This window comes from Amphibalanus amphitrite, unplaced genomic scaffold, assembly GCF_019059575.1.
Source record: "Amphibalanus amphitrite isolate SeventyFive unplaced genomic scaffold, NRLGWU_Aamphi_draft 000203F_arrow, whole genome shotgun sequence".
Lineage (NCBI taxonomy): Eukaryota > Metazoa > Arthropoda > Thecostraca > Balanomorpha > Balanidae > Amphibalanus > Amphibalanus amphitrite.
In genome coordinates this window covers 434,888-461,185 of record NW_024881698.1, presented here as the reverse complement: position 1 = coordinate 461,185, position 26,298 = coordinate 434,888, and the positions used below count along the sequence as shown (strand labels likewise).

General features: G+C 50.4%; 1 protein-coding gene across 1 annotated transcript; it reads right to left on the bottom strand.

Annotated features, from left to right (window-relative positions):
* Positions 1-1,355: 1,355 nt before the first annotated feature.
* LOC122384928 lies at positions 1,356-17,109 on the bottom strand. The gene is made up of 3 exons (XM_043372765.1): positions 16,966-17,109; positions 4,659-4,816; positions 1,356-2,846 (listed from the first exon to the last, which is right to left on the bottom strand). The coding sequence occupies exons 1-3, from the start codon at positions 16,987-16,989 to the stop codon at positions 2,057-2,059; spliced, it is 972 nt and encodes a 323-aa protein (XP_043228700.1). The 5' UTR covers positions 16,990-17,109; the 3' UTR covers positions 1,356-2,056.
* Between the last annotated feature and the right edge of the window lie 9,189 nt (positions 17,110-26,298).

Genomic DNA, 26,298 nt, shown 5'->3' with positions numbered 1-26,298 from the left:
TGTAGGGCCCTCAGAGTTGCAGGTAGGTGGCCGTCAGATATGCTTTTGCCGAACCCTCACAGGGGCGCAGGTGTGGGTACCTCAGAGCCACCAATAAAGGGTTGCATAAATGGTGTGGCACTGGCTTGGGGGACCCTCAGTGGTGTCCTTATGGGCCCTTAGAACCACTGGTGTGGGTCTCTCAGAGGTGCTGGTTGTGAACCCTCAGAGGCCCTGCTGAGGGCCCTCACGGTCTCCGTTATGGGATCCTCAGAAGCCGGCGTAGACCCTGACGGAGATCTTAGTGTGGCTACTTAGGGGCTCATGAGGTGCTCTTACGAGACCTGTGAGGTCTTTCTCAGCTGAAATATAGTCAGCGCGGACCCTCAGAGGTCAGTTGGTACCGCAGGGGTCTTTATGGCCGGGTGGGCTCTCAGAAGCACCAGTGAGGGCCCTCAGTCTCACAGTCGTCGTAATGGGGCCGTCAGAGACATTGGTGTGAGGCCATTACTGATTACAGGTTGGCGTAAGGCCCTAGATATGGCCCCTCTTGGGCCGGCAAGGACTCTCAGAGGCACGCTAGCGGCCATAAGAGGCCGGTAAAGGGCCCTCAGAGGCCGCCAGTAGCCTTCAGAAGCCGGCGTGTAACCCTCATGGACAATTTAGTGAGGCTTCTTTGGACTCACGAGGTGCTGTTACGAGCCCTATTCTTTCTGAATCGAAATATGGCCAGCATAGACCCTGAGCGGTAACTGGTGCCACAGAGCCCCTCCGACCCGAGGGGTCCTCTGAATGCGATAGGGGGGGGGGGGGACTAGATGGCACGTGCCTCCTGGTACCCCCTGACTACGCTACTATTTCATATGCGTCATGTCAGGTATTTTGGGCTTGCACCCCAACTTGAAGAATGTTCCTGGGCCCCTGTGACAATATATTGGATTCATTATAGGTATTCGTCATTAGCTTGCACTCTCTGCAATCTGCCCATACTATTATTTGTCCCTAGACGCGCTTACAGAGAGCAGGGATAAGCCCATACAGTCAACGGCCTGTTAGTTTCGCAAACAGCCGCCAGGGGCGCTAGGGTCGCCTATGTTGTGAGATAGGGCAAACTTCTCTCGCTCGGCGCCGCCTGGGGGTTAAAATTTGCGGGAAATTAACAATGCCACGCCCTTTCCACATGAGTGGAGCACAATAAAATCGATGGAGCACCTTGCATTGCGATTAGTGACACACCCTATTAAGCATTGAAGCTAATACACAGCCGATCATTTGTGACATATTCGTAAATGTTGATTCCGAATCTGGCATCCATTTTGATCTAGACAATTATCTACTGGTCGGTCAAAGTGAGGAAATTAGCGTGTTTATTGGCTACACAAGCAGTGTCTGTCGACAAGTAATTATATTCCCGATGGGACTGTTACGGGTAGACGACAACCGATGTTGTTTTATCACATGATAAATAGGTGTCAACGAAGAATATAAACTCTTACTCATCTCACCGAAACAGCAGCACAGATACCGACATCCTCACTGTAGCATTAACATATAAGCCGACATCCTCACTTTGACAATAAAACACTGCTGACATTCTCACTGTGTCAATAGCGTACTGTTGACAGCCTCATAACAGAAACATACTGTTAACTAGTAACATCCTCACTGTAACAATAACATGCTGCCGACAGCGAGAATATTGTGACAACGCATTGCAAGCTTTCACACTGCAACAACTCCTTGACAAAAGTGATAACATGTCACGGCACACTCTCGGCATCTAACTGTGGCCATAGCATACTGCCGCGACATTCTCAGCGTGACCCTACTACACGACCCACTTCCGTCAAACGCAGGCACACCTCAGCTCCGGGGGTCGAGATCGCATCGCATTTCACTTCCGCTAGCCGCGATCACATTTTCCTGTGTTTTTATTACAGGGCCGGGTCACAATCACAGTCCCTTCAGTCGTCACGGTCCGCCAGTCAGAGTCCGTCACAGGCCAATCACAGTTAAAGTCCGTCACAGAGCCCGTCACAGTCCACCAGTCCGTCAGGGGCTGGTCTATCACAATGTGTCACAGTGCCAGTTCGTCACAGGGCCGGGCTGCGCGGCCGCAGCATGGTCGGCCGTCATCACCTGTGACGGCGCCGCATGGAGGCGCCTCCCAGCGCACCCACAGCGTCTCGTACGAGGCCGAGAGGTGGGCGAGGCGCGCCGCGTGTGCCAGCCGCAGTCCGTGTGCGCGCAGAGCGGTGAGCGTGCGCAGCGCCCGCCGCTGCTCGGCCGCCGGCGCTGCCTCGCCCAGCGGCAACGGCACGCTGAGCTGGAGCACCCTGTCGAGCGCGGCGCCGGCGGCCGACAGCTGCTGCTCCAGCACCGTGCCGGCCGCCGTGCCGTCCGACAGGCGCAGGTAGTGGATGGGCCGCTGCCCGTGTCCCAGCAGCGCCGTCACCTGCTCTAGTGTCATGAGCGCCAGCCGCCGGCCGTCGGCGGCGCGCCGGTGGCCGGCGCCGGCCGCCAGCTCCACCTGGTGCTGGCTGACGTTGGCCGGCAGCCGGTCGGCCGGCAGCAGTGCGCCGCCCAGCAGGTGCACCTCGCAGCCGGGCCAGCGCGCCAGCTCGACCTCCAGCGTCCGGCGGGCGCTGGGCGCGGCCGAGTAGACCAGGCACGGGCCGCGCGGCGGCAGCAGGTCCTGGTCGCGGCAGAGCGGCGGCTCGAGCAGCTGCAACTGGCCGCAGTGTGTCGACAGGCCGGCCTCGGACAGCGCGTCGGCCAGGCCGCTGCGCACCGCCGAGTGCGGCAGCCGCTCCACGAGCGCCGCCGCGCGCCACGGCGTGCACGGCTGGCACGGCGCCGCCGCCGCCCTGGCAGACAGACAGAGAGGCGTACTCGTCAGCCGTCATCTCTCCCGTCGGCCGTACCAGTACCCGTTCAGAATCATCCCACTAAAATCAGGGTTCTGGGTTATCGGAATCAGGGTTATATCGTTACAATCAGGGTTTAGCCTATTTAGGTACACTACATATATATTATAAGTGTACTGAGTAAGTATGTAGGTACTAACCTGGGTGAGTTTAACGGGGATATGCACATTGAGCAGTGCACACGAAAAGACACGGTAACCAAGCAGGCACTCAATTAGTACATATGTATTTCAATGACCATGGTGTCAAGAGCAAGTAGGTACATAGGTCAGTTCGGAATAATTCAGACTATACCCTACGAAGTCAGCACTGAGTGGACAGCCGGTGGCTCGGTAGCTGCTGTGAGCAGCTGTAGATCTGAGTAGCTCGGTAGCTGTGAGCAGCTGTAGATGTGAGTGGCTCGGTAGCTGTTAGCAGCTGTAGATGATACGGTCGTCAAGTTAGATGTAAGTGAATCCTAATCTATAATCTAAGATTCGGAATCAGGTGAGCCCCTACGATTTGGACCAAACTTGGTCAGTAGATAGAACGTAACGTCCTGATTACGATGCACCCAAAATCTAAGCTCGGCCCGCCATATTTACGAAGTTACGGATGTTTGAATTTCAAGGTCATTCGGGAGAGCCCCTACGATTTCCGTCAAAATTTTTATGGACACTCTAGATGCTCCTCATTACGAATATCACAAAATTTAAGCTCGGCCCGCCATATTTACAAAGTTACGGAGGTTTGAATTTCAAGGTCATTTGGGTGAGCCCCTGCGATTTCCGTCAAAATTGGTATACGGACATATTACATCCTCCTCATTACAAATACCATAAAAGTTAAGCTCGGCCCGCCATATTTTTCAAGTTACGGAGTCACAAAGTTACGGAATTTCAAGGTCATTCGGAGAGCCCCTCCGATTTTCGTCAAAATTTGTATGCGGACACATTACATGCTCCTCATTACGAATACCGTAAAAGCTAAGCTCGGCCCGCACTATTTCAAAAGTTAGAGATGTTTGAATTTCAGTGAGTTTCAAACGTCAGTAACTTTTGAAATAGTGCAGGCCGAGCTTAGCTTTTACGATATTCGTAATGAGGAGCATGTAATGTGTCCGCATACAAATTTTGACGAAAATCGGAGGGGCTCTCCGAATGACCTTGAAATTCCGTAACTTTGTGACTCCGTAACTTGAAAAATATGGCGGGCCGAGCTTAACTTTTATGATATTTGCAATGAGGAGGATGTAATATGTCCGTATACCAATTTTGACGGAAATCGCAGGGGCTCACCCAAATGACCTTGAAATTCAAACCTCCGTAACTTCGTAAATATGGCGGGCCGAGCTTAAATTTTGTGATATTCGTAATGAGGAGCATCTAGAGTGTCCGTACACAAATTTTGACGGAAATCGTAGGGGCTCTCCCGAATGACCTTGAAATTCAAACATCCGTAACTTCGTAAATATGGCGGGCCGAGCTTAGATTTTGGGTGCATCGTAATCAGGACGTTACGTACTATCTACTGACCAAGTTTGGTCCAAATCGTAGGGGCTCAACTGATTCCGAATCTTAGATTATAGATTAGGATTCACTTACATCTAACTTGACGACCGTGTAGATGATAGTGTCTCGGTAACTGTGAGCAGCTGTAGATGTGAGTGGCTCGGTTGTGAGCAGCTGTAGATGTGAGTGGTTCGGTAGCTGTGAGCAGCTGTAGATGTGAGTGGCTCGGTAGCTGTGATCATCTGCCTGTAGGTATACCTACCGTCCCTCGGCGGGCTGTCCGAGCGTCGCGTCCAGAGCCCACTCTGCGCGCCGGTGGTACACCGAGACCAGCAGCAGGCTCATCAGCGACACCAGCAGCAGCGCCGAGCGCTGCCGGGCCGCCTTCCGATAGGCCCACCACAGCGGCGGCACCACCATCTGCCGGCACAGCCAGCGGCGGCATTATAGAAGGGGCGGCACAGCCAGGGGCGGCGTTATAGAAGGGGCGGCACAGGAGCGGAGCCAGCGGCGGCATTATAGAAGGGGCGGCACAGGAGGGGAGCCAGGGGCGGCATTATAAAAGGGGCGGCACAGGAGGGGAGCCAGGGGCGGCGTTATAGAAGGGGCGGCACAGGAGGGGAGCCAGGGGCGGCATTATAGAATGGGCGGCACAGGAGGGGAGCCAGGGGCGGCATTATAAAAGGGGCGGCACAGGAGGGGAGTCAGGGGCGGCATTATAGAAGGGGCGGCACAGGAGGGGCGGCATTTTAGAAGGGGCGGCACAGGACGGGCGCCGCAGGTAGTGGAGAACAGGGAGTAAAGCGGCACCGATTAGGGTCGCGCCATGTTATAACTCGGCCAAAAGGCTGATTTTTAACATTTTGTTTTTTAGAATGGAGATGCTATTGCTGAGCATATTTATTAGTATGTATATAAGAACTATTTTTAAATGTAGCCTCATGCTTGTCATATATTAGTTAAGTTTTAAACGAAATAGACAGAGAGAATAATATTTCGACCTCGGGTCATCATCAGATTCGAATAGGAAAATCGAGCAGCCAGCCAAAGACGACGTACCAAGATCCAGATAGCAAAAATATGCGGTGCAACGTGCCTAATCAGATGGCCACGTTATGGAAAATACCTGTCAGTCGCGGGTTAATCAATTACATTAGGTTTTCCGTTTCCATCAATCTGTAAAAAAGGGTGTTTTAGCATGCAATACTTTAAAATAATAACATGAAATAAAGTGTCTAAATAGTTCCCAAGAGATATTGATGCTACTTCTCGCATTTTCAAATTACCTCTAAAAAAAAACTCCAGAATCCGGTATTTTTTCAAAAACCTCCAGGAGCCCCAAAACGCTCCCCTAAAACCTCTAGATCTGGAGGTTTACCTCTAAACCTGGCAACACTGCTGCACAGTATTTCCCCAGAAAACCTCTCAAGTTTCTCACAACAATCACAAAAATGTACCTCATCTCAACTGCCAATTATCAAAAATATTGTACCATACCTACCATAATAATATCATACGTTCCGTTGGTGACAAACACGCACTGGCGGCTTCATGTCACTTCATGAACTCGACAAACCACCCGCGTTGCTAGGCAACCGAAACAGCTGATGCGTACTTTTATCGCCCGCGTCCTCTTACCCGCCCTTACCCTACTGACAAACAGGCTCAGCCGAACTTGTTTTTCAGCCACCCACCAATGGGAATTTCCATGAAGCCAGTTCCTCGGAGCCAATTCCTCGGAGCCATGAAGAATCCTCTATATCTTAAGTTTTCAAAGAATATCATGCACCCGGCCAAGGCCTCGTGCTGTCGTGCATGAAACTCTTTGAAAACTCTAGAAAGGAATATTTCGTTTCCACGGCATCGTCCAGGAATATATAATCACTGATCAACTGGCAGCTGACTGCTGACTGTAGCTACTACGCTCGCTGAATACAACATTTGACGAGGTAGACATCCGAGAGATTATAAGACAATAAGTGGAACAATCGGCACTACGCGTTCGATCGCACTCCTTGAGTTATAATGAATTATTGACAAGTAAAGGCGTTTTAGGACCCGGTCAACGAAGAACGGGGAAGTGTCAACGAAGTCAACGAAGAAGTGTCGAGCGGGGGAAGTGAGCGCCGGCACAAGGGTAACCACTAACCAGCAAGCGAAAATACACAAAAAGCTCCCATAGGTATTGCCGCATGGTCATCGGCCGCAGACAAGCACTAAAGTCCAAGGAGCGGCGTGCAGCGTCCGACTCGTCGGCGTGGTCACCTTTGTCTCTGGGTGTCTCGGCGGCCTGTCTGACCGCCTGGCGACGAACGTGCAGCAGAGGGACGGCGCGCCAGCACAGCTCCCGAACACTGGCCGCTCACGGGCAGGACTGCGGTCCGCCGCGCCGCGCGCACGGCCACACCGTTACAGGACAGCCGAACGGCGCCGGCCACACCGCCACGGCACCGGTGCGAGCGACTAACGAGTGGCATTTGAGCGAGCGTCATTCGAGCGAATCGGTTTCAGTGACTGACATTTCAGTGCTTGTCTGTTCAAGCGATTAGGGGAGAGTGGGGTAAGATGCCCAGGGTGGGAAAGACGCCCCACCCCCTCTAGCGGCAAAACAAAGAATCGAACCTAGAAATTAACATTCTTGGCGTAAAGCGGAAGCCTGCCTTGCTAACTGCACCAAAATTTGCCAATGTCAGTCAGACAACGGTTGGCTGGTGATTGCATGTTTTATATTTGCTGCTTTCAAAAAATATTTTGGTGTTAAAACATTGTAAATATCAGCTAAATATAGCCCTCGAGACGGCCTCTGTGGGCCCTATTATTAACCCTCGCCGGACCTATTGGTTTTCCACATACACGCCGGCCGAGGGGGGGAGGGGTACGACCCCCCTCGCCGTTTCGCCCCTGGTGGAGCTAGCGCGACGCGGAAAAAACGAGCGTGTGCGCCGCTACGAGACGCAGAGATTGGTACCCGATTTTAAGGTCCTAGATCAACCAGTGACCTCTGAGGTCAGGTCAAGTGCCCCAAGGTACGGTTCAGTTTTTGGTGAATAACTTCGCAAAAAACGGCCGCAGAGCGCCGATTTTGGCAGCATCGTGTTCGCCTCGCTCAGGCGCGTCGAATGATATACTTTTTGTCCGGGTCAGGTCAACTTGGGGTGTTAACCTCAGGTCAAGGTCAGGTCAGCACCCCCAGGTCACGAAGTTGGTCGAAAGAGGTCATGTCGCATATCATTCGATTCGGCAGGCCTTCCTGAGTCCATAAGTGGCTTTCCCGACTCGCTAGCTCAATTTGATTAAGAGTTATTGACGAAAAACTAATATGACCTTGATGACGTCATAAATGACGTCACGCAAGGTCAACATTGCAAAAGTGACGCATCTAACCTTGCAAGGAGTGCATCAAATCACGATTCTGTGTGCTTGAGATAGTTGGAGATCGTTCCCGGCGCCAGAATAGCAGTTTTCATTTTTCCCCATTGACTTATAATGGTGAGGTCACGAAAATGACCTGACCTCATATGACCTTTAGGAAAAATCCGAGATATACAAGTTGTGGGACTCATAATGGATACTAGATCCTGCTAGTTTCATTTCCCTGCGACATCTCCTCTGGCAGTGAGGGCGTTGCGAAGTTGCGACATCTGAAGACCGTGCAGAGGTTCACTTATGACGTCATAGGTCAGTGACCTGACCTGACCCAAAAATGAGGTTGGTGTCAAAAGATCCGGCTTGGATCAAAGGTCAGGTATGCCAAGTTTCAGCTCTCTATCGCCAGCGTGTTCGGAGCTATCGCGAAAAAACCCTATGGGGGGGCGGCACCCGCCCCCCCCCCCTCGGCCGGCGAGGGTTAACTCCAAGGCCCCTCACGACACCCTTTGAGGGCTCCCACGCTGGCATCTTAGGTCCCCACGATGGGCTTGAGGGCCCTCAAGACTCATGAAGACCTATAAGGGCCCACAACGTTCTCCGAATGCCACCACGGAGGCTTGTTTGGTCGCGCTGGACTCTGGTGGCCCTAACGATGACCTCTGAAGCCCCTCACGACTACTTTTGAGGGCCCTTACGATGGCGTTTAGTGTTTACTGCAGGCTCGAAAGGACTACTGATTCGTTCTGGCAATTCACGTGCCCATTTATGTCACTTATAGTGCAGGGGGCCGGGGGCATCTTACCCAACGCCAGGGGGCGTCTTTCCCACCCTTTGGGGTAAGATGCCCCTTTCAGTTCTTCAAGAAAATGCTTAATAGCAAAAAGATTATCATATTTCAAGCACGAAAGTGATATTTTATGGAGAAAAATGATGTCGGCTTCCGTTGAAACTACAAGTTTTTGCTTCCCGATGGTCATTTTCGAATAATCTATGACATAACAAAACCCTGGGCATCTTTCCCCACTCTCCCCTATCAAATATAACGATTATCAATGTGAGCGAAGGCTGTTTCAGCGGCACCCATTTCGCCGACTACTTTTTGGGTGATTGCCAGGTTGGGCGAAACTTAGGCGAAACACCTCTCCCGTCACGGTGTACCCATTTCTTTACGTTTGCGAGATATAAATGACACATTTAGTGCTGCCGAAATTTCTTACGATTTGAATGTCCGGAGCAGTATGGCAGTATGGCGTCCTGGTCGCCTTCGATCTTCAGGACGCTTACAACATGGTGTCTCTCCCCAAGCTGGCCCATCGTCTCCTCGTCCTCGACACGGACGTGCGGCTGACCAGATGGATCATGGCAGCGCTGCGATCCCGGAGATGCTCCATGAAGTGTGGCAGGTGGATGTCCGACTGGACGGACGTTCCCACCGCACTGCCCCAGGGGTCACCCCTCTCGCCCATCTGCTTCAACGCCTACTTGCAGCCCATCGCCTCCATCATCACGCCTGACAACGCAATCCTTTTGTGCTACGCAGATGTCATCACCATCGTCGCGTGGCACAGGGACATCTCCTCAGCAATCGGCACCGCTCAGGAGGTGGTCAACAATGTGAAGGCCGCATGCGACCATCTCGACATGGTCATCAACCCTCAGAAGGCATCCGTCACTGTCTTTGGGAAGCGCCGCCCCACCCAACCGTTGGAAGCGGTGGTCTACGGGGGTGAGCCCATCTCCTACTCTGATCAAGTAAAGCTGCTGGGCGTGACGCTGGACCCGGCTCTCACCTTTAACGCCCACGCCGACTCAGTGCGCAGCAGATGCGTTCGCGCTCTGTCAACGCTGAAAGCGGCCTACAGCAGGGGAGTTGACTTGAGACGGATCAGTCATCTCTATCGCTCGCTTGTCCTCTCTCGAATCACCTACGGACTCGAGATCATCAATCCGCTGAAGACAACGATGGACAAGCTCGAGCGGATCCAGAACAGCGCTCTCCGACTCGCCACCGGGTGCCCCAGACAGACGCCGGTCACTGCGCTGAGGTACATGTTTGACCTGCCCTCCATCGTCGACCTACACGAAGTCCTACGAGCCAGAGCGGTGTGCATCGTCGCCTCCGACTGCGGCCATCCCTTGCACGGCTTCGTCGACCAAGCCCTGGCACGCGCTCCACTGGCACGTCTGCAGCGCACGGGCTGGCTGCGCGATGGGACCAACGCTCTGCGCGGTCTCTGCGGTCGGCACAAGATCCGCAGATCTCACCTGTGGTCTGCGACGCCTCCCGCCACCAGATGCCGATGGACCTTCAAGATCGACCTCTTCAGCCGCACCGACCGTGAGCTACCACCACACGTAGTGAACGCCATGTTTGAGGAGGTCCTGGCCGACACCAGCAGTGAGCTCCCACAGCCCCTCGTCGTCCTGGCCACTGACGGTTCTGTCACCACAAGCGCCCCAAGATCGGGATGGGGGTGTGTGATGAGGGAGTCAGACGGCAGCCTGCAGACCCACCGTGGAGGCTGTAACCTTCGCCTCTCTAGCATGAGGGCTGAGCTGGAGGCCATCTTCCGCGGTCTGGATCTTGCCAGAAGCGCCCACCCTGATCTAGCCGCGTGCATCATCTGCACCGACTCTCAGTCTCTCCTGCGCAAACTAGAGAGCGGATCGGCTCCTCCGGAGTGGCACGACCTCCCTCAACAAGTCGTATGGGTATACTGCCCAGGGCACGCCGGAGTCCAACTGAACGATAGAGCCGATCACCTGGCTGGCAGCGGGTCTGCTTCCGACTACCTGGAGCTCGGGACGCAGGACATCCAACTCATCATACGGGATCGACAGCTGAGCAGCCGCGACGACGGGTCGTGGGAGGAGAGGAGGATGAGCGAGAGAGGCCTGCAGCGGGGTTGGGTGGCGAAATCCACCTCCCGTGGCCGCGCTGCCCACACGATGTGCCAGCTGGCCACTGGTACTCTCTCCCGAGCGGCGCTGACCAGGGTGTTCCAGCTAGGAGGAGTAGAGGCTGCTTGGGGCCAACTATTGGGCCTCCGCCGGCTAACGACGCTGCCGCTCGACCAGTAAGACCAGTAAGTAAGTATGGCAGATGTCACGCTCAATTCTCAAACTTCATACATTGTATATATGTTACAGTTGTATTGTTATGTAGTGTATGTTATGCACATATGTTACAGTATATATTGTATATATGTACATTATATACATCATATATTATACACAGGCATCGGGAAAATCCTTTTTGAAAGGATTGCATTCCCAATCCACATTCCTTGTGCCGAAGTGGATTGCATTCCTACCCGCAATCCCCTTTTTTCACTTGGATTGTGATCAAATCCGCAATCCTTTTTTGCAATCCTGTTGTATCATTATGTGCACTAGTGGATCTGGGGGAGGGAGGGTGGCATATGGCCGTGCCTCCATCCCCAAATCACCCATTTCTAGTACCTAGTCTAGGGAGGGAGGGGGGCATATGGCCGTGCCTCCATCCCCAAATCACCCATTTCTAGTACCTAGTCTTGCGAGTAATTCCTATCTAAGGCACAGGTATTTTATGGGAAATATTTTTTGCGTCAAACACCCCCACATTTAAACCTCTACCCAACCAGTGTTTTATATTTTTTAAAACTCGCCCTCAAATACGTAATTTTGCCCTTCCTATGTACAGGCGCGTAACCACCACTGGGGACACTGGGGACCGGTCCCCAGTAAAACTGACCATCTCAATTTGCTTATTAGCGAAATATTGTCTCTAAATCGACGTGAAGAGTCAAATGTAGTCAAAGTAAGACAAAACTATGGATGTTTTGTTTAACCAGCGCCCGGGTGGGCCTCTCAGCCAACTTCGCCATGGTGGGGGGGGGGGGGCTTTTTGGCCAACCAGGTTATCTCGGAAAGTAAGCAAGCTAGAAAGACGAGGTAAAAAGCAACAGATAGCTCGCTACAGTACTCGTATCTTTCAGAATTACCTACATCATATTTTGATCAGGTCATCGCTGAGGTCACTGCAGGTCACCAAATGTAAGATTTCACGAAATTCTGTTCCCAATTTTGACAACTTTACACAAATCGGCGCATAAGTCAGGAATCAATAGAGCTGCAATGCTGCGGGAAAGCGCATTCGATAGCGCTTTCAAATGCCTTTCTGAGTAATGCCCTCAGATTTGACCTAAGGTCAACGTTTTGGCTTCCAGGCTGGCGTTTTGCGGAAAATGTTTTTGCATCACAGCTTTGGACTTAAAACTTGTATGACGCTGATTTTACCGGCATCGCGTTTGTCTCGTCGAGACGCGTCGAATGAACCTGACCTGAAAAGGTCAACTTTAAAATTCGACCCCTGGTCCAGGTCACGGAAAAGGTTATGTTGCATGCCATTTGATTGGTATTGTTGAGCTGAACACAGTCATGATGTTTTCAGCGCCATAGCATGTTTCTACCTAAAATTGTGGTAAAAAACTGTTGGAGATGTTTCATGACCTAAGATGAGCTGAGGGGCATAGAGGGGTCACAGGTGCAATTTTCCGGTGCAGTGTGTCATGTTTACCTGAATCACGGTGTTTGAATGTGTTTTCGGCCAAAAGAAGAGCATTTTAATTTTCTCCCAATGACCTATAGGGGAGAGTGGGGAAAGATGCCCAGGGTTTGATTATGTCATATATTATTCGAAAGTGACGATCGGAAAGCCAAAACTTGGAGTTTCAACGGAAGCCGACATCATTTTTCTCCAAAAATATCACACTTTCGTGCCTGAAATATGATAACTTTTTTTGCTATCAAGCATTTTCCTGAAGAAGTGAAAGGGGGCATCTTACCCCACAGGGTGGAAAAGACGCCCCCCTGGCGCTGGGTAAGATGCCCCCTGCACTAAAAGTGACATAAATAGGCACGTGAATCGCCTGAACGAATCAGTAGTCCCTTCGAGCCTGCAGTAGACACCAAACGTCATCGTAAGGGCCCTCAAAAGTAGTCGTAAGGGGCTTCAGAGGTCATCGTTAGGGCCATCATAGTCCAGCGTGGCCAAACAAGCCTCCGTGGTGGCGTTCGGAGACCACTGTGGGGCCCTTATAGGTCTTCATGATGCTTGAGGGCCCTCGAGCCCATCGTGGGGACCTCAGATGCCAGCGCGGCCCGTGGAGCCAACGTGGGAGCCCTCAAAGGATGTCGTGAGGGGCCATAGAACCAATATATGGGGCCCACAGAGGCCGTCGTGAGGACTCTCAGAGTCAGATGACGCCCAAAAAGTCGCTGTGTGGGCCGAGAGACCGGCATGGGGAGCACCCGACCGTACCGGACTCTCAATAGTCCCAGATCGGCTTTTGTCTCTCATCACAAGTATGTAATACATGATTTGACGGGCTGCTTGAAGGACAGCCTACGGATTTAGGGGGGCGTCTTTCCCCATCAGGACAGGGGGCATCTTACCCCAAGGTACCGAAGTAACATTAAATCAGCACAATTTGTTAGCCATAAAACTACACCCTGAAACAAACTGTTTGGGACACAGTACACGCATGTTAATGTATCACGACTATAACAAGGGACGCAAAAATTATCTACCTTTTTTGATATTTACAATGTTTTGACGCCAGAATATTTTTTGAAAGCAGCAAATAAAAAACATGCAATCACCAGCCAGCCGTTGCCCAACTGAGCTTCGCAAATTTTTGTGCAGTTAACAAGGCAGGCTTCTGCTTTACGCTAAGAACATTAATTTCCAGGTTCGATTCTTTGTTTCCCCGCTAGAGGGGGTGGGGCGTCTTTCCCACCCTGGGCATCTTACCCCACTCTCCCCTAATGGAGAGGTCGTAAAACTGACCTGACATTAGGTCACCGATGTGAAAACTTTGAGATACGTATACGAATTTTTCATACTGATTTCCTCAAGTAAAAGCTCGAGTTTCAAACTTCTGGGGGGTAAACTATAGGAATGAAAGAGTCACAAAGTTTTTAGAGGCATGCTTACTTTACTTGCCCTAGTGACGTGACCTTAGGTGACCTGGGGTCAAAACTTTCACACACGATGCGAAATTGAGGCATAATAAGTTATACCAAGTTTCACAGCGGTGCGCGCCGCGGTTTTCCTTACACGCGCAAAAAAAGCTGGCAGGTGTGGCCAAAAACGCCCCCCCCCCCCTCCCCCCCCCCCCACACACACACTCCGGCGAAGGCTGATCCTGAAATATCATATTTGGTCTTCGCGGCCCTCCATGCATGGTCCCCAGTAACTTCAGACTCGTGGTTACGCGCCTGCCTATGTAGTTCATCAGCGTATATTATTTTGAGCGTTTAAACCCTAGAACGCCTAGGGGGGGGTTGTATCAACCCCCCCCCCCCCCTGAGGTTTTTTCGAAGTGCACGCTAAACGGCTTGTCGTAGCGGGCTGAAATTTTCAATACCCTCTGGGGCAACCTTTGCGCATCTTTTGCCGAAAAAAATTGATCGGGTCATGTCAGGTCACGGAGTTATGACGTCATAAGAGGTACAGCCTCCGGCCGGATTTTCACAAACTGAGTGCCAACGCCCGAGGTTTCCTGCCGGTCGTACGGACATCGGTTGATGGATCATGATGAAACTTCCCATGCATGTTGGGGCAAGTATTGGCTATCATATGGTATAAGAAATTTGACCGGGTCAGGTCAGGTCACGGAGCTCTGACGTCACAAGAGGAACAGCGTCCGGTACTATTTTTGAAAAGCGCCCGAACCACTATTTTGCTAATTCTTGTCACCTCAATGGGAATATGCAGCAATATTAGCTTCTATAGGGAGCAAATGGACCTCCCAAATCCAAAAATACAATCAGATTTCAAAAATTTAAATTTTGATTTTTCGAATTTCTGCCGCCGACTGTGACCTTGCCGACTTCCGGCGCTCCCAACGCGCCATTTTTAGAGCTAGGGAAACGAAATACATACCAAACAATAGAGGATTGATCAAGGAACACGATAGTGAAGGTTTCAAGTCGATATCTCCCACCGTTTTGCCGCAATCGCCGCCGAAAGTTGAAAAAGTCTATTTTTCCGAAAATTTGACCTTTGACCGGTCAAAAGTAGGTCAAATGTTGACCTAGGACCAAAAAATATACCACCGATCGCGAGATCTCGTTGAGAGCAATCCGTTGGTTTTTTCCGCTAAGCTCTACGACCTTCCGTTTCGAAACGCCAGGGGGGGGGTCGTAACAACCCCCCCCCCCTGGTCGTTCGTGTTATGAGAAATGGCCTGGTCGTGCGAGCCCTTGATAGCAAAATACATTAAGCCGATGAAGCCGATCTCATAGTTTTCAATCGCAACAAACCATTTCAAAGCACTTATCAAACACAATCCGGATTGGATTGCAAAAATTGGAAATATGATGCAATCCAATCCGCAATCAAATCCTGTTTTTTGGAATGGATTTCAAATCCAGGTGCAATCCACCAAAAAGGAATGCAATCAGGATTTTGCAATCCTGCAATCACAATCCTACCGATGCCTGATTATACATACCTTGCAAATATGTATAACGCTAAATTTCTCAAAATTTCCTAAATTGTGTGTTAACCTTCCAGGCGGTGGGGGGCATTTTTTGCCCCCCCCCCTTAGTTTTTCTTCAAATATATCTCCAGAACCGTTGCGCTGATCGTCACCAAACTTTCAGTACCCTCCCGTGAATAGCTTTTACACATTCTGACCAAAAATTTTCCAAAAGCTATGATAGGTTGGCCGCTAATGACGTCGCAGTGACGTCATTTTTGCCATTTCCGACCCAAAAAAGGTTTCGCGGGAAGAGCTGTCAGGCCTTCAGCTTTAGTGACACAGAAAAATGTTTCAACATAAAAGGTGTAGAATGAACAGGGCTACAAAAATATTTTCTCGGATTTTTTTTTAATATTTGGATTTTGACTCCCAAAAATCAAAAAATAGATTTTTAAATATAATAGCCAAAAAATCCAAACAGTTTTTTGAATTTCGAAAAAAACGGAATATATATGATAGTCCCTATCGCCTTCTATCCACATAGGTACCAAATTTGAGATCAATATGTCTTTTTTGCCAAGTTATAGGAAAAAACTGTTCAAAATTGATGACGTCAAATTTTAAACTCATTTTTAAGCAATTATAGACCGCGTAGCGCAAAACAACGACCACCATTAGACTCCCCACTTTTAGTGAAACACCTTGAGGATCTTAAATCGGGTATCAATCTCTGCGTCTTGTAACGGCGCACACGCTCCTTTTTTCCTCGACGGCGCTAGCTCCACCAGGGGCGAAACGGCGAGGGGGGTCGTACCCCCCCCCCCCCACGGCCTATTGGCGGACCCTACCACCCGTGTGTGTGTGGGGGGGGGGGCTTCCCCCCCAAGATCTCGAAAACTTAGCGATCCATTTTCATAACTCAATCAACATACGATAGCCCCACCAGGGAACTACCAGTTTCGCCACGACTCATTTTCTTTAAAAAATATATATATCTTAAGGAAAGATAAAATACGATAATAGCAAAACCCAAAGAGCTTATCTTCATTCGTGTTTTGAACATATCATCCCAATAAGTTAACAACTTTAAAGAATGCAAGCGTCTAAAGCTGAAAACATGGCAGTCACCCCCGTTTACGGTATGTATAATGTGTAGGTATGCAGGTAGAAAACCAATTAGGCCGGCGAGGGATAAGCAAACAATCTTAGCATGCATTGATGCCTGAATAAGGTACCTAATACAACGCAAAATTAATGAAACAAACCGGATATCTCCCAATATACTTGCCGGCTACCGAATATCTAGACATGCTTTCAGACCATGTCCGATTAACTCGAAATTTTCCCAAGAGTTTTCCGTAAAAAAACGGGAAAATTGCATCAAACCCGGCATAGCGAGGGGTTGATAGGTATACTACGAAATTGTATCATATCAAGCGTATTACACATACGAATTACGAAGTATGCAAAATTGCATTCGATTTAGTTTATCAGGTCGATGACCAAGATTATCGGCCCAAATCCGATGAGACAAGCAGAGTCATGGCTACCTTGACTTTGGTAGATATAGGCAGTAGCAATCTTGAGCACCCCCAAAGATTATTCACCCATGAAAAGGTCCCTCAATCTTCAAAAAATTACACTGACCTACTTCAAAAAGTGGTTCCTGTTCTACCGGGAGTTCCGCCTTTGTTCTACCTTAAATTCGGCGAAAGGGTGACCTTCGCTCACCTGCCAGGCCAGGAGGGGCCCCATCGCACCCGGCTCCCACAGTCCTCAATCCGGTGTCATCCCCTAGCAGCGGCTCCCTGCCGGTCGGGGGTACGGATCCACTGTACGCTGAACGGTGCACGGTGCACAGCCACCACTGAGGGAGGAGCGTCCCTGCATGCACTGCGCGGCAGTCGTCTCGCGGTGCGGCGGCCGGCCACTGAACCGGCGCGGCGCCCCCGGGCCGGTGCCGGCTCACGGTGCAACCACCTCCCGGCAGCAGACTCACTCCGCTGAACGGCGAACGGCGCACGGTGGAGTGGCCGGCTGTCATGCCAGGTGGAACGGGCGCGCTCAGCGCACACTGGACCTTCTCCGCAGCCAGAGAAGCACGATAAACTGGTGACAGGCAACGGTATTTTAGGAGATGTGGTTACGGCCCGTGCCCTTCCAGCTACTTCTAACAGTTTGTAGGAGGCGTTGGTAAGCTCAGTGGAGCCTGACGCTATGAAATTGGAAAGATTGAATTTCGTGAAAGTGAACTATTTCCTTTAATGCTCAATGCAATCGCTCCGACTTTTTACAAGACCTTCTCCTCGTCGTTGTTTCTCAGCCCCGTTCACGAGCTCCAGAATTCCTTTATCGTGACGTCACCACGGTGGTAGAATCTCCCTTCACCCATAGGCATGCATGCAAATTTCATCATCTTTCGAGCGAACTGGATAAAAAAAAACAAGGATTATGTGTCATCAAACGTTCTACCAATGTAACAATGAGTTCGCCTCATTACAATAAATGGGGCTGAAACTATAAAAAATAGGACTATAACGAGCCAAAATCAGCAATTCAAATGACCCCTTCATTTGAACGTGAAGGATTTCCTTGGATGACGTCACCACGGCGCCTATATTTCCCTAGTGAACCAACCTGAGTAGTAAAGGAATCTTGGTTGTTCTTGCTTTCAACGACTGGTCCCCGAGTGATGACTATCCTCACGCAAGATAAGATGAATGAAACTAGCAATTAGGTAAGCCCAAAAAACATATCGAAAATGTTACAAAACAATTCTTTTGAAGAATATAAGTTGAACGGTTTTGGAGCCTCACGAAACATGTTTCAGATATGAGTCACACAAACTGACGCAATAAAGACTGTTCAAAAGTGTGAGCGGCAGCTCCGCAAGCACTTGTTGACGAATGAAAAGCGTATGTACTGCGCGGTCGCCATAGCAACAAGTAAGCGTCACAAATTTCGAACACTATCCGAGTACGCCAGGTTCGACTACATCCGAGGACGATGGGTGATGGTTGCCGGCTGATTGTTTGAGATTGCGAGTAAAAATGTGTGTTGATTTCAAATATCATTGAATTAGTTTTTGTAAATAAATTAACTACAAACGCCTCTGTGCAAAGCGTTTCAAGAGTAAATCAAGGCTTATGAAAATCGTGAGTAGGGTTGGGAAAAGGATCGCGTGACAAGCGTCCCAACCTTATCTGTAAGAATCTTGGGACGTGCCACCACCATCAAAATAAAAAAGAAGGTAAGCTCTGCTTCGTGGTAGGAGCTGAGCCCGACCGAAATAAAAGAGCCAGCGGCCGAATCCAGGAAGAATCATGACGGACGCCAATCGTCACACGAAGCAAATATTTAACTATCGCTCAGCCGTGAGAGGATGCATTCGGCATCCTCGTGATCAAGTGGCGAATTTTCCGTCAGCCGATCATTGCCGACATGGGAACAGTGGACGTCATCGACAAGGCGGCCACTGCGCTCCACAACTTCCTACGACGACGAGACGGCGTCTCCAACGAGCTGCATACATCAACCCGGACGACGTGGACGTACAGGACGGCGATCATCTGCGAAGAGGCGCACGGCGGGCTCAACACGAGGCAGCTGGCGCATTCGGGCACGCTGGGCAGTTCACACTGGCGGTCGCAGGGGGGGGGCCACGGGGGCCATGGCCCCCCCTTTGGTGCTGAAAGGTGGGGCCATACTATCTTTTGGCCCCACCTTTCAGATCGAACAAAAGTCCTAGAAAAGCTTTTCGTATGTTTCATTTTCTTTCTTGCGCCATCAAAGGACGTAAATTTCACTCATGAGTGGGCTCAGTTTCGCATTCTGTCAATTTGGCGGTCAGCGTCGCTGGCACCGGTTCACGAGTATGGCCGGATCTTATATGGAATATCAGCGTGGGTTTACTTGAGGCTCTCGTAGGCCCAGCATTCAGCAATGGCTGGCATGAGACCCTCTTCGGCAGTGGCGGGTGGGCCCTGCTAAAGGAGATTGGCTCCAAGACACTAAAGTAAGACCTCATGGGTTGGTGCTGTGCACCTCAGAAGCCCGGTGGTGACGCCGTATGCCGGCTTGGTTTCTTAAGGATTAGCGTGGGACCTCCGGGGCCTGCATAGAGTTTGCATGAGCTAGTATGTACACACAGAAAAATATTGACACCGTTAGCGGTGTAATTGCACAGTACATATCTGAGCACTTGAGGAAAGTTAATTTAGTCCCTTCCCCGCTTAAATTACTCGCGCTTCCAAATGAACACCAGGAAGAAGGTAATAGAACACTGTTAGGAGGGTTGGGTGTTTTACTACATGTAGCAAAACACCGAACCCTCCTAACAGTGTTCTATTACCTTCTTCCTGGTGTTCATTTGGAAGCGCGAGTAATTTAAGCGGGGAAGGGACTAAATTAACTTTCCTCAAGTGCTCAGATATGTACTGTGCAATTACACCGCTAACGGTGTTAATATTTTTCTGTGTGTAAGCTCAGAGGCATGTGTGTAATGTGTACACAGTGGCGGTCGCGGGGGGCCGGGGGGGGCATCAGGGTCATGCCCCTAAAGGTCAATAAAGGGGGTCATCATATCATTTGCCCCCCCCCTCAAACAACCAATGGGCCCCCATATAGGTGTATGGGGCCCTGGCAATTATTCGATCGTCACGAGGCTAAAAAAAAAAAAACACGCCCAGCTATTAATATAGCTCCCACACCGGTCTTTGAACGTCCTACACTGACCTCTGACTGAGGGAACTTCAGTGGCGGTCAAGCGCCCACGCTGACCGCTTAGAGCCTACATCAACCTCTGAGGCCCCATATCTGGCCTATGAGGGCCCCTAACCGGCCTCAGGGGTCCCAACCGGCGTCTGAGGGTCTCACACCGGTCTCTGGTGGCCTTATTTCTGTCTCTGGTGTCCTACGACGAACCTTTAGGTGCCGATAAGGGCCCCGCACTGGCTGCTGAAGACCCGATGCCGGCCTCTAAGGGTCTGCATTGGCCTCTGAGGAGGGCCCATCTTGGCTTTTGAGGGCCCTCTGCTGGCCTCTGGGGTCCAACGACGGCTCATGCCGGTCTTTTAGGGCCCCACGCTGACCTCTGAGGGCCCATGCTGGCCTGTAATGAGTAAGGACCCACATTAGCCTCTGAGAGCCCAACTCGGTCTCTGATGGTCTCAAACTACTGGCCTTTGTAGTTTGCAGGCCCTGTACTGGTCTCTGAGGGCCCTAAACTAGCCTCTATATGAAAACATACATGGGTGGGTTTCTGAAGATCAGAGGGCTCACGCAGTCTCCGGCACAGCCTTACGTTGGTCCTGATCGAGATTGCTTTACGTCCTGATGGTCCCGCGCTGATTCCCTCATATTTCGAGGTCGGGACCCCATGAGCCGGTGTGTGTCCTGGGGCTGGCAGAGACTGATGAAGTCCTTAGGGCTCAGGGCCAGTCTTTTTAGCAGTAGGACTAGGCAGGTTGAGTGAGCCCCAACAGAGCCGTTGCGAAGCCCCGCAGGAGTCGCGCGCGACCCTCAGATGCCAATTCTGAAAGCTCGGAACCTGTGGGGCCTGGGGGTCTCCAGAGGCCGGTGTACCTACTCTCTCCCGCCGCCACACAACTAGGTACCTACCTATATGGGTAAATGTCATAGTCTAAAAATGCTCTCTGGGTTTCACATGCTTGTTCAAAGCAAGAGGTATCTGTACTTTTTAGCAAGATGTATCTGTACTTTTCCGAATTGTTTTATAGTGGTAAGGTCATGAATCCGCGTGCCTGACCTTCCACTTTCCAGTATACCTATGCTACACCGATCCGTCGTCATGGACGGTGCAGCGGCCCGACCGGTGGGCACACCGTGAGACGGTAAATGGAACTGGTGATTTTGCCTTAAATTGAGCTCAAAGATTTCACGCAAGAATGAGATGGATGAAGCATAAGTAAGGCCAACTGTGCGGCGCCTCGTGGACGTAAAACATTAGCCGATCACCCCCCCCCCCCTCCCGGTGACGGATAAATGTTATGTCCCGCGAGTGTGACTTTGGCCCCCCCTTTTGCTAGCGGCTGCGACCGCCAGTGGCAGTTCAGCACAAACAACGCTTCGACGGATGCCAAGGGGCTGAGAGATCATTTCGCATCTCTTCGCAACAGCTGAAGGACCAGTGCCTTGGCAGGATCGTGTGGTTCGCCGTGATGAGCTGAGCGAGCACACCTATGTCGTCACTCTGGCCCTAGTGGAATGCATCATTCGCTGGATGCATAGACAAACAGCGGGGTGGTTGCGCCGGTCATGAATTACTTATATTATGTGTAATTACATTTGGACCTCGTAAATGACACTACAACCAACAATAGTGAATAAAGAAAGTGACAAGAAGTCCAAGGCTATAGAACTCCAGGTAAGGACACCAGCCGTTTGACCTTGAACGCCGCCGGCCGGCCGATGACGTCATTGGAGGCAAGCCGGCTCGGCGGACACACAGGGCGAATGCATAACGGAGGGGCGTTGCGGGAGCCAGGGAGATATTTTAAAGTGGTTGCACACCACCATTGTTTGTTGATTGATGTACAGACTGCATCCTTTTAAACCTCGATGCATCCTAGGCCTGGATGGTGCGTACATTCGTGGAACGATCACCCCGTCCGACGTCCGTGGTCGAAGCTTTAAGACACTAAGACGGGTGCAATAACGGCGATCCGATCCCGTCTCTGGCGAATTTAGAGGGGTCGTAAGGACCCAGGCCGAATCTGACCGTCTATTTTTAGAGAAACGGGGTGGGTGAATTGACAACCGATGGCTTAAGAGATGATGAGAAGGGATCCCGTCGTCGATTGTTGTTTGACAGACAACACATGTTGTACTGGGCGTATGACCATCAGAGGTAATGCCTGAACGTAGGCAAGCATAATTGGTCTGTCATATTGTTTAGGAATATAAAATGGTAATGGAGATCATTGAGGATATGATCTCTACATTACGGGAATTCACTAATTACTACGGCCCATAGGGGCACCGCCGGAGCTGTTGTTTTGCCATCGGTCCCAGGCAACTCCAGGGAGCTGCAGTACCCGGCGGCCAAAGCGGCCACCTCGTCGACTCGCAGGTCCTCTGGGATTCCGTGATGCTTTAGTGCTTCACCCACAGAAGCACGGGCATAGCAGTAGGATGTGGGGCTAGGTGTCTGTCCACCTCTTCATTCAAAGAACAACGTGTACAGCGCCTGGTCCCGCCGAAGCTCGGTATCGACCGTGACTTATTCACAACTGGCGGATCCAGGAAGCGGTATTGGACACTGCGGGGGCTTACCCCAAAAAGGTTTCTCGGAATTAATTTAAAAAACTCTGATTTCGATTCCTTGCGCACTGCTGTGCGGTGTGATTAACCAACATTTCCTCAGAAAAGTTGTGAAGTTTTCATTTACTCTCGAAAATCGATTTCGGGCGCTGCCCTGGTTGTTGGGGAAGACATTTGCCCCAAATGCCTTCCCCTGGATCCGCCAGTGGCCGTTGCCCCACTCCGAGCTTGACTAAAGACGTCTTCAAACCTCACCAGAAACCGATGGTAAGGTGAATTGAAATCCAATAACTCATCTCTGTCTGCCCGCCTAAATATACTACACATGGTACAGCACCCGGCCCTGTCGGAGCTATGAGCCGATCGTGATATTTTCGGCTTTCCCCATCCCAAGCTCGATTAGAAACGTTCTCCTTCCCCACCCGATTGCTGATGTCAATTCAAATTCAATGCCTCATCTCTGTCTGCCCGACCATAACCCATTCATTGCACACCGTTCAGCGCCCGGCCCCGCCAGAAGTATCCTAGCGCGCTGAGCAGTTGCCTCCAGCCGCGTCATCGTGAGGCCCCGCGCGGCCCATAAACGAATACATTGCGCGAATAGCCGTGTCGCCCCCGATGGTTGCCGGCTGATTGTTTGAGATTGCGAGTAAAAATGTGTGTTGATTTCAAATATCATTGAATTAGTTTTTGTAAATAAATTAACTACAAACGCCTCTGTGCAAAGCGTTTCAAGAGTAAATCAAGGCTTATGAAAATCGTGAGTAGGGTTGGGAAAAGGATCGCGTGACAAGCGTCCCAACCTTATCTGTAAGAATCTTGGGACGTGCCACCACCATCAAAATAAAAAAGAAGGTAAGCTCTGCTTCGTGGTAGGAGCTGAGCCCGACCGAAATAAAAGAGCCAGCGGCCGAATCCAGGAAGAATCATGACGGACGCCAATCGTCACACGAAGCAAATATTTAACTATCGCTCAGCCGTGAGAGGATGCATTCGGCATCCTCGTGCTCAAGTGGCGAATTTTCCGTCAGCCGATCATTGCCGACATGGGAACAGTGGACGTCATCGACAAGGCGGCCACTGCGCTCCACAACTTCCTACGACGACGAGACGGCGTCTCCAACGAGCTGCATACATCAACCCGGACGACGTGGACGTACAGGACGGCGATCATCTGCGAAGAGGCGCACGGCGGGCTCAACACGAGGCAGCTGGCGCATTCGGGCACGCTGGGCAGTTCAGCACAAACAACGCTTCGACGGATGCCAAGGGGCTTAGAGATCATTTCGCATCTCTTCGCAACAGCTGAAGGACCAGTGCCTTGGCAGGATCGTGTGGTTCGCCGTGATGAGCTGAGCGAGCACACCTATGTCGTCACTCTGGCCCTAGTGGAATGCATCATTCGCTGGATGCATAGACAAACAGCGGGGTGGTTGCGCCGGTCATGAATTACTTATATTATGTGTAATTACATTTGGACCTCGTAAATGACACTACAACCAACAATAGTGAATAAAGAAAGTGACAAGAAGTCGTTTGCCAGCAAGATTGTGCAAACTCAAGGAGATGACGCGCAAAATCACCCAAATCACCTTGCACAGACGATTGCCGCCGATGTCACCAAGTCACCAAGAAATGACTTTGTAAAATGATCAAGGATGTTTATTTTACGAAATAATGCGGTGGACGGCATCACCCGATGGGCGGCGTTCCCCCGCCGACGTCGGACAGCCGGAGCCGTCCGAGCCCCCAGTGAACGACCCTCAGCCAGACCAGATCCCGTACGCCGCGGCGCTGGTCCGGATGTCAGCGGCGCAACGGACCAGCAACGGACAGGCCATAGATAACTGAGCCGCCTACTAAACGTAGATAGGGAAGATGCAAGTGGGTAGTCGGTGTATTTAATGAAGCATGCTACAGGAATGATGAATGGCACGGCGTTTATACCAAGGCTGCGGAGTCGGAGTCTGAGTCGGTCGAAGTCGACAGTTCTGCCCAGAGTCGGAGCCGAAGTCGCCAAAATCTTGCCGATTCCGGAGTTGGAGTTGAGCATACATGTTGAACATGACACTGCATGGCTCAATGTCATGCCCTGCACCTGTTGGCTTGGTGATACTAGGTACGTTTACCTTTCGAAATCCGATTTTGTCGAAAAAAAGGCCATCTGCCTGTTTTGGGTGAGTGTTTTCAGCGAAAAAGGCAGAAGACTCCTGCTTTTTATTCTGCATGTTATTTCTAGAGCGTGTTTGCAATGCAAGGCTTTGCAACGGGCAAATGATTGTTTCAGGCAAATGAGCATGATTAAGATTATGGTGAAGTTAGATAAATATAGTAGTCTGATGCTCATGAGTAAGCTATATGAAATATATATTTTAGAGAAGAGTTGTATAATATTTCGAGCACGGCTCGTCTTCAGATACATAGGCCTAATCATAGGCCAAAACATATAGCCACCATTACTTAACTATCATGGACTAGGACTATAGTTTCTTTTTCTTAAGTTTGCCCCTCACTGTAAACGTCTTTTTGAACACAGCACGAGCCACGAGGATTGCTAGCTGAATTACTGAGAAAACTGGTTATCGCACATTGTATTGTAGATATGAATCATATAATATTTTCAAAATAAGTTTTGAACACCGACGATTTAACGTTATGTTAAGCGCCGTGCAATTTATTTATTAGTTCAGACATAATTCCTGAGAAGCCGTCTATCCCTGTGGGGCTGTAGGTATTGGCAAATACGTGCTAAGAGTCTGTGAAAAAGAAAATAAATTTGATGAAATTGATCGTCTGTGAAATCTGGTGAAATCAATGTGCGCCAACCATTTTTCTCAGTAATTCAGCTAGCAATTCTCGTGCTGTGTTCAAAAAGACGTTTACAGTGAGGGGCAAACTTAAGAAAAACGAACTATAGGAGAGGATGGGGTAATTTGGCCGTTTTTTTTTAGGAAGCGCTGTAGCTCGAAATTGGCGGCATATTTCTGCACTCTCAACGCTGGCAGGTGTAGCATTCATTTTACTCTCTTGCACAGTAAACTGATAATGATTGAGCAACTGCTTATACACAGTTCGTCGGAAGGTCATCTCAGGCTCAAAAGAAACGATACATACCATTCGAAAGCTGACGATGCGTTGAATCCGAAAATGTTATTTTTATCAAAATCGATCGATGGCCTTTTTTGAAAATTGTACACGGTTAGGGACCAGTTAGTAGGGTGCCGTACAGAAGTCAGTTGGGACCCATTTTGCACGTGCGCACGTGCAGGGTGCCGCTCCCAGATCTCGAGAACGGCTGGGCCGATTGTGCTCAAATTTGGCACATCGCTAGAGACCAGTCAGTAGGGTACCGTGCACAAGTCAGTTGGAGGTACCCGCTCGAAATTTCGCACGTGCAAGGCTCACCCTCTCGTTCGCTCCGTCGTCGGGCCGATGAAACGGAAACCGGGTATATAGTTGCCATGGCAACTATATACCATATACCCTACCCTATAGCCTACCCTACCCTATCCTATAACTATCAAATCAGCCTGCAAGCTGATTTGATCCCTCATAGTCGGAAGGTGGGCTACTAGAACCGAACATTGACTTGTTTGTAAATAAATAAGCGATTTGATGGCTAAAATCGTCTGGATTACAACTTTAAAAAACATTTTGACGACCAAAGACCCGCGACCGCCTGGGGGGGTCGGATCCGACCCCCTCCGTTTTTCTTGAAAAACTCATGAACCGTTAACGCTATCACCTTAAATCTTCGTATACCTTCTGCCCCATCAATTTTAC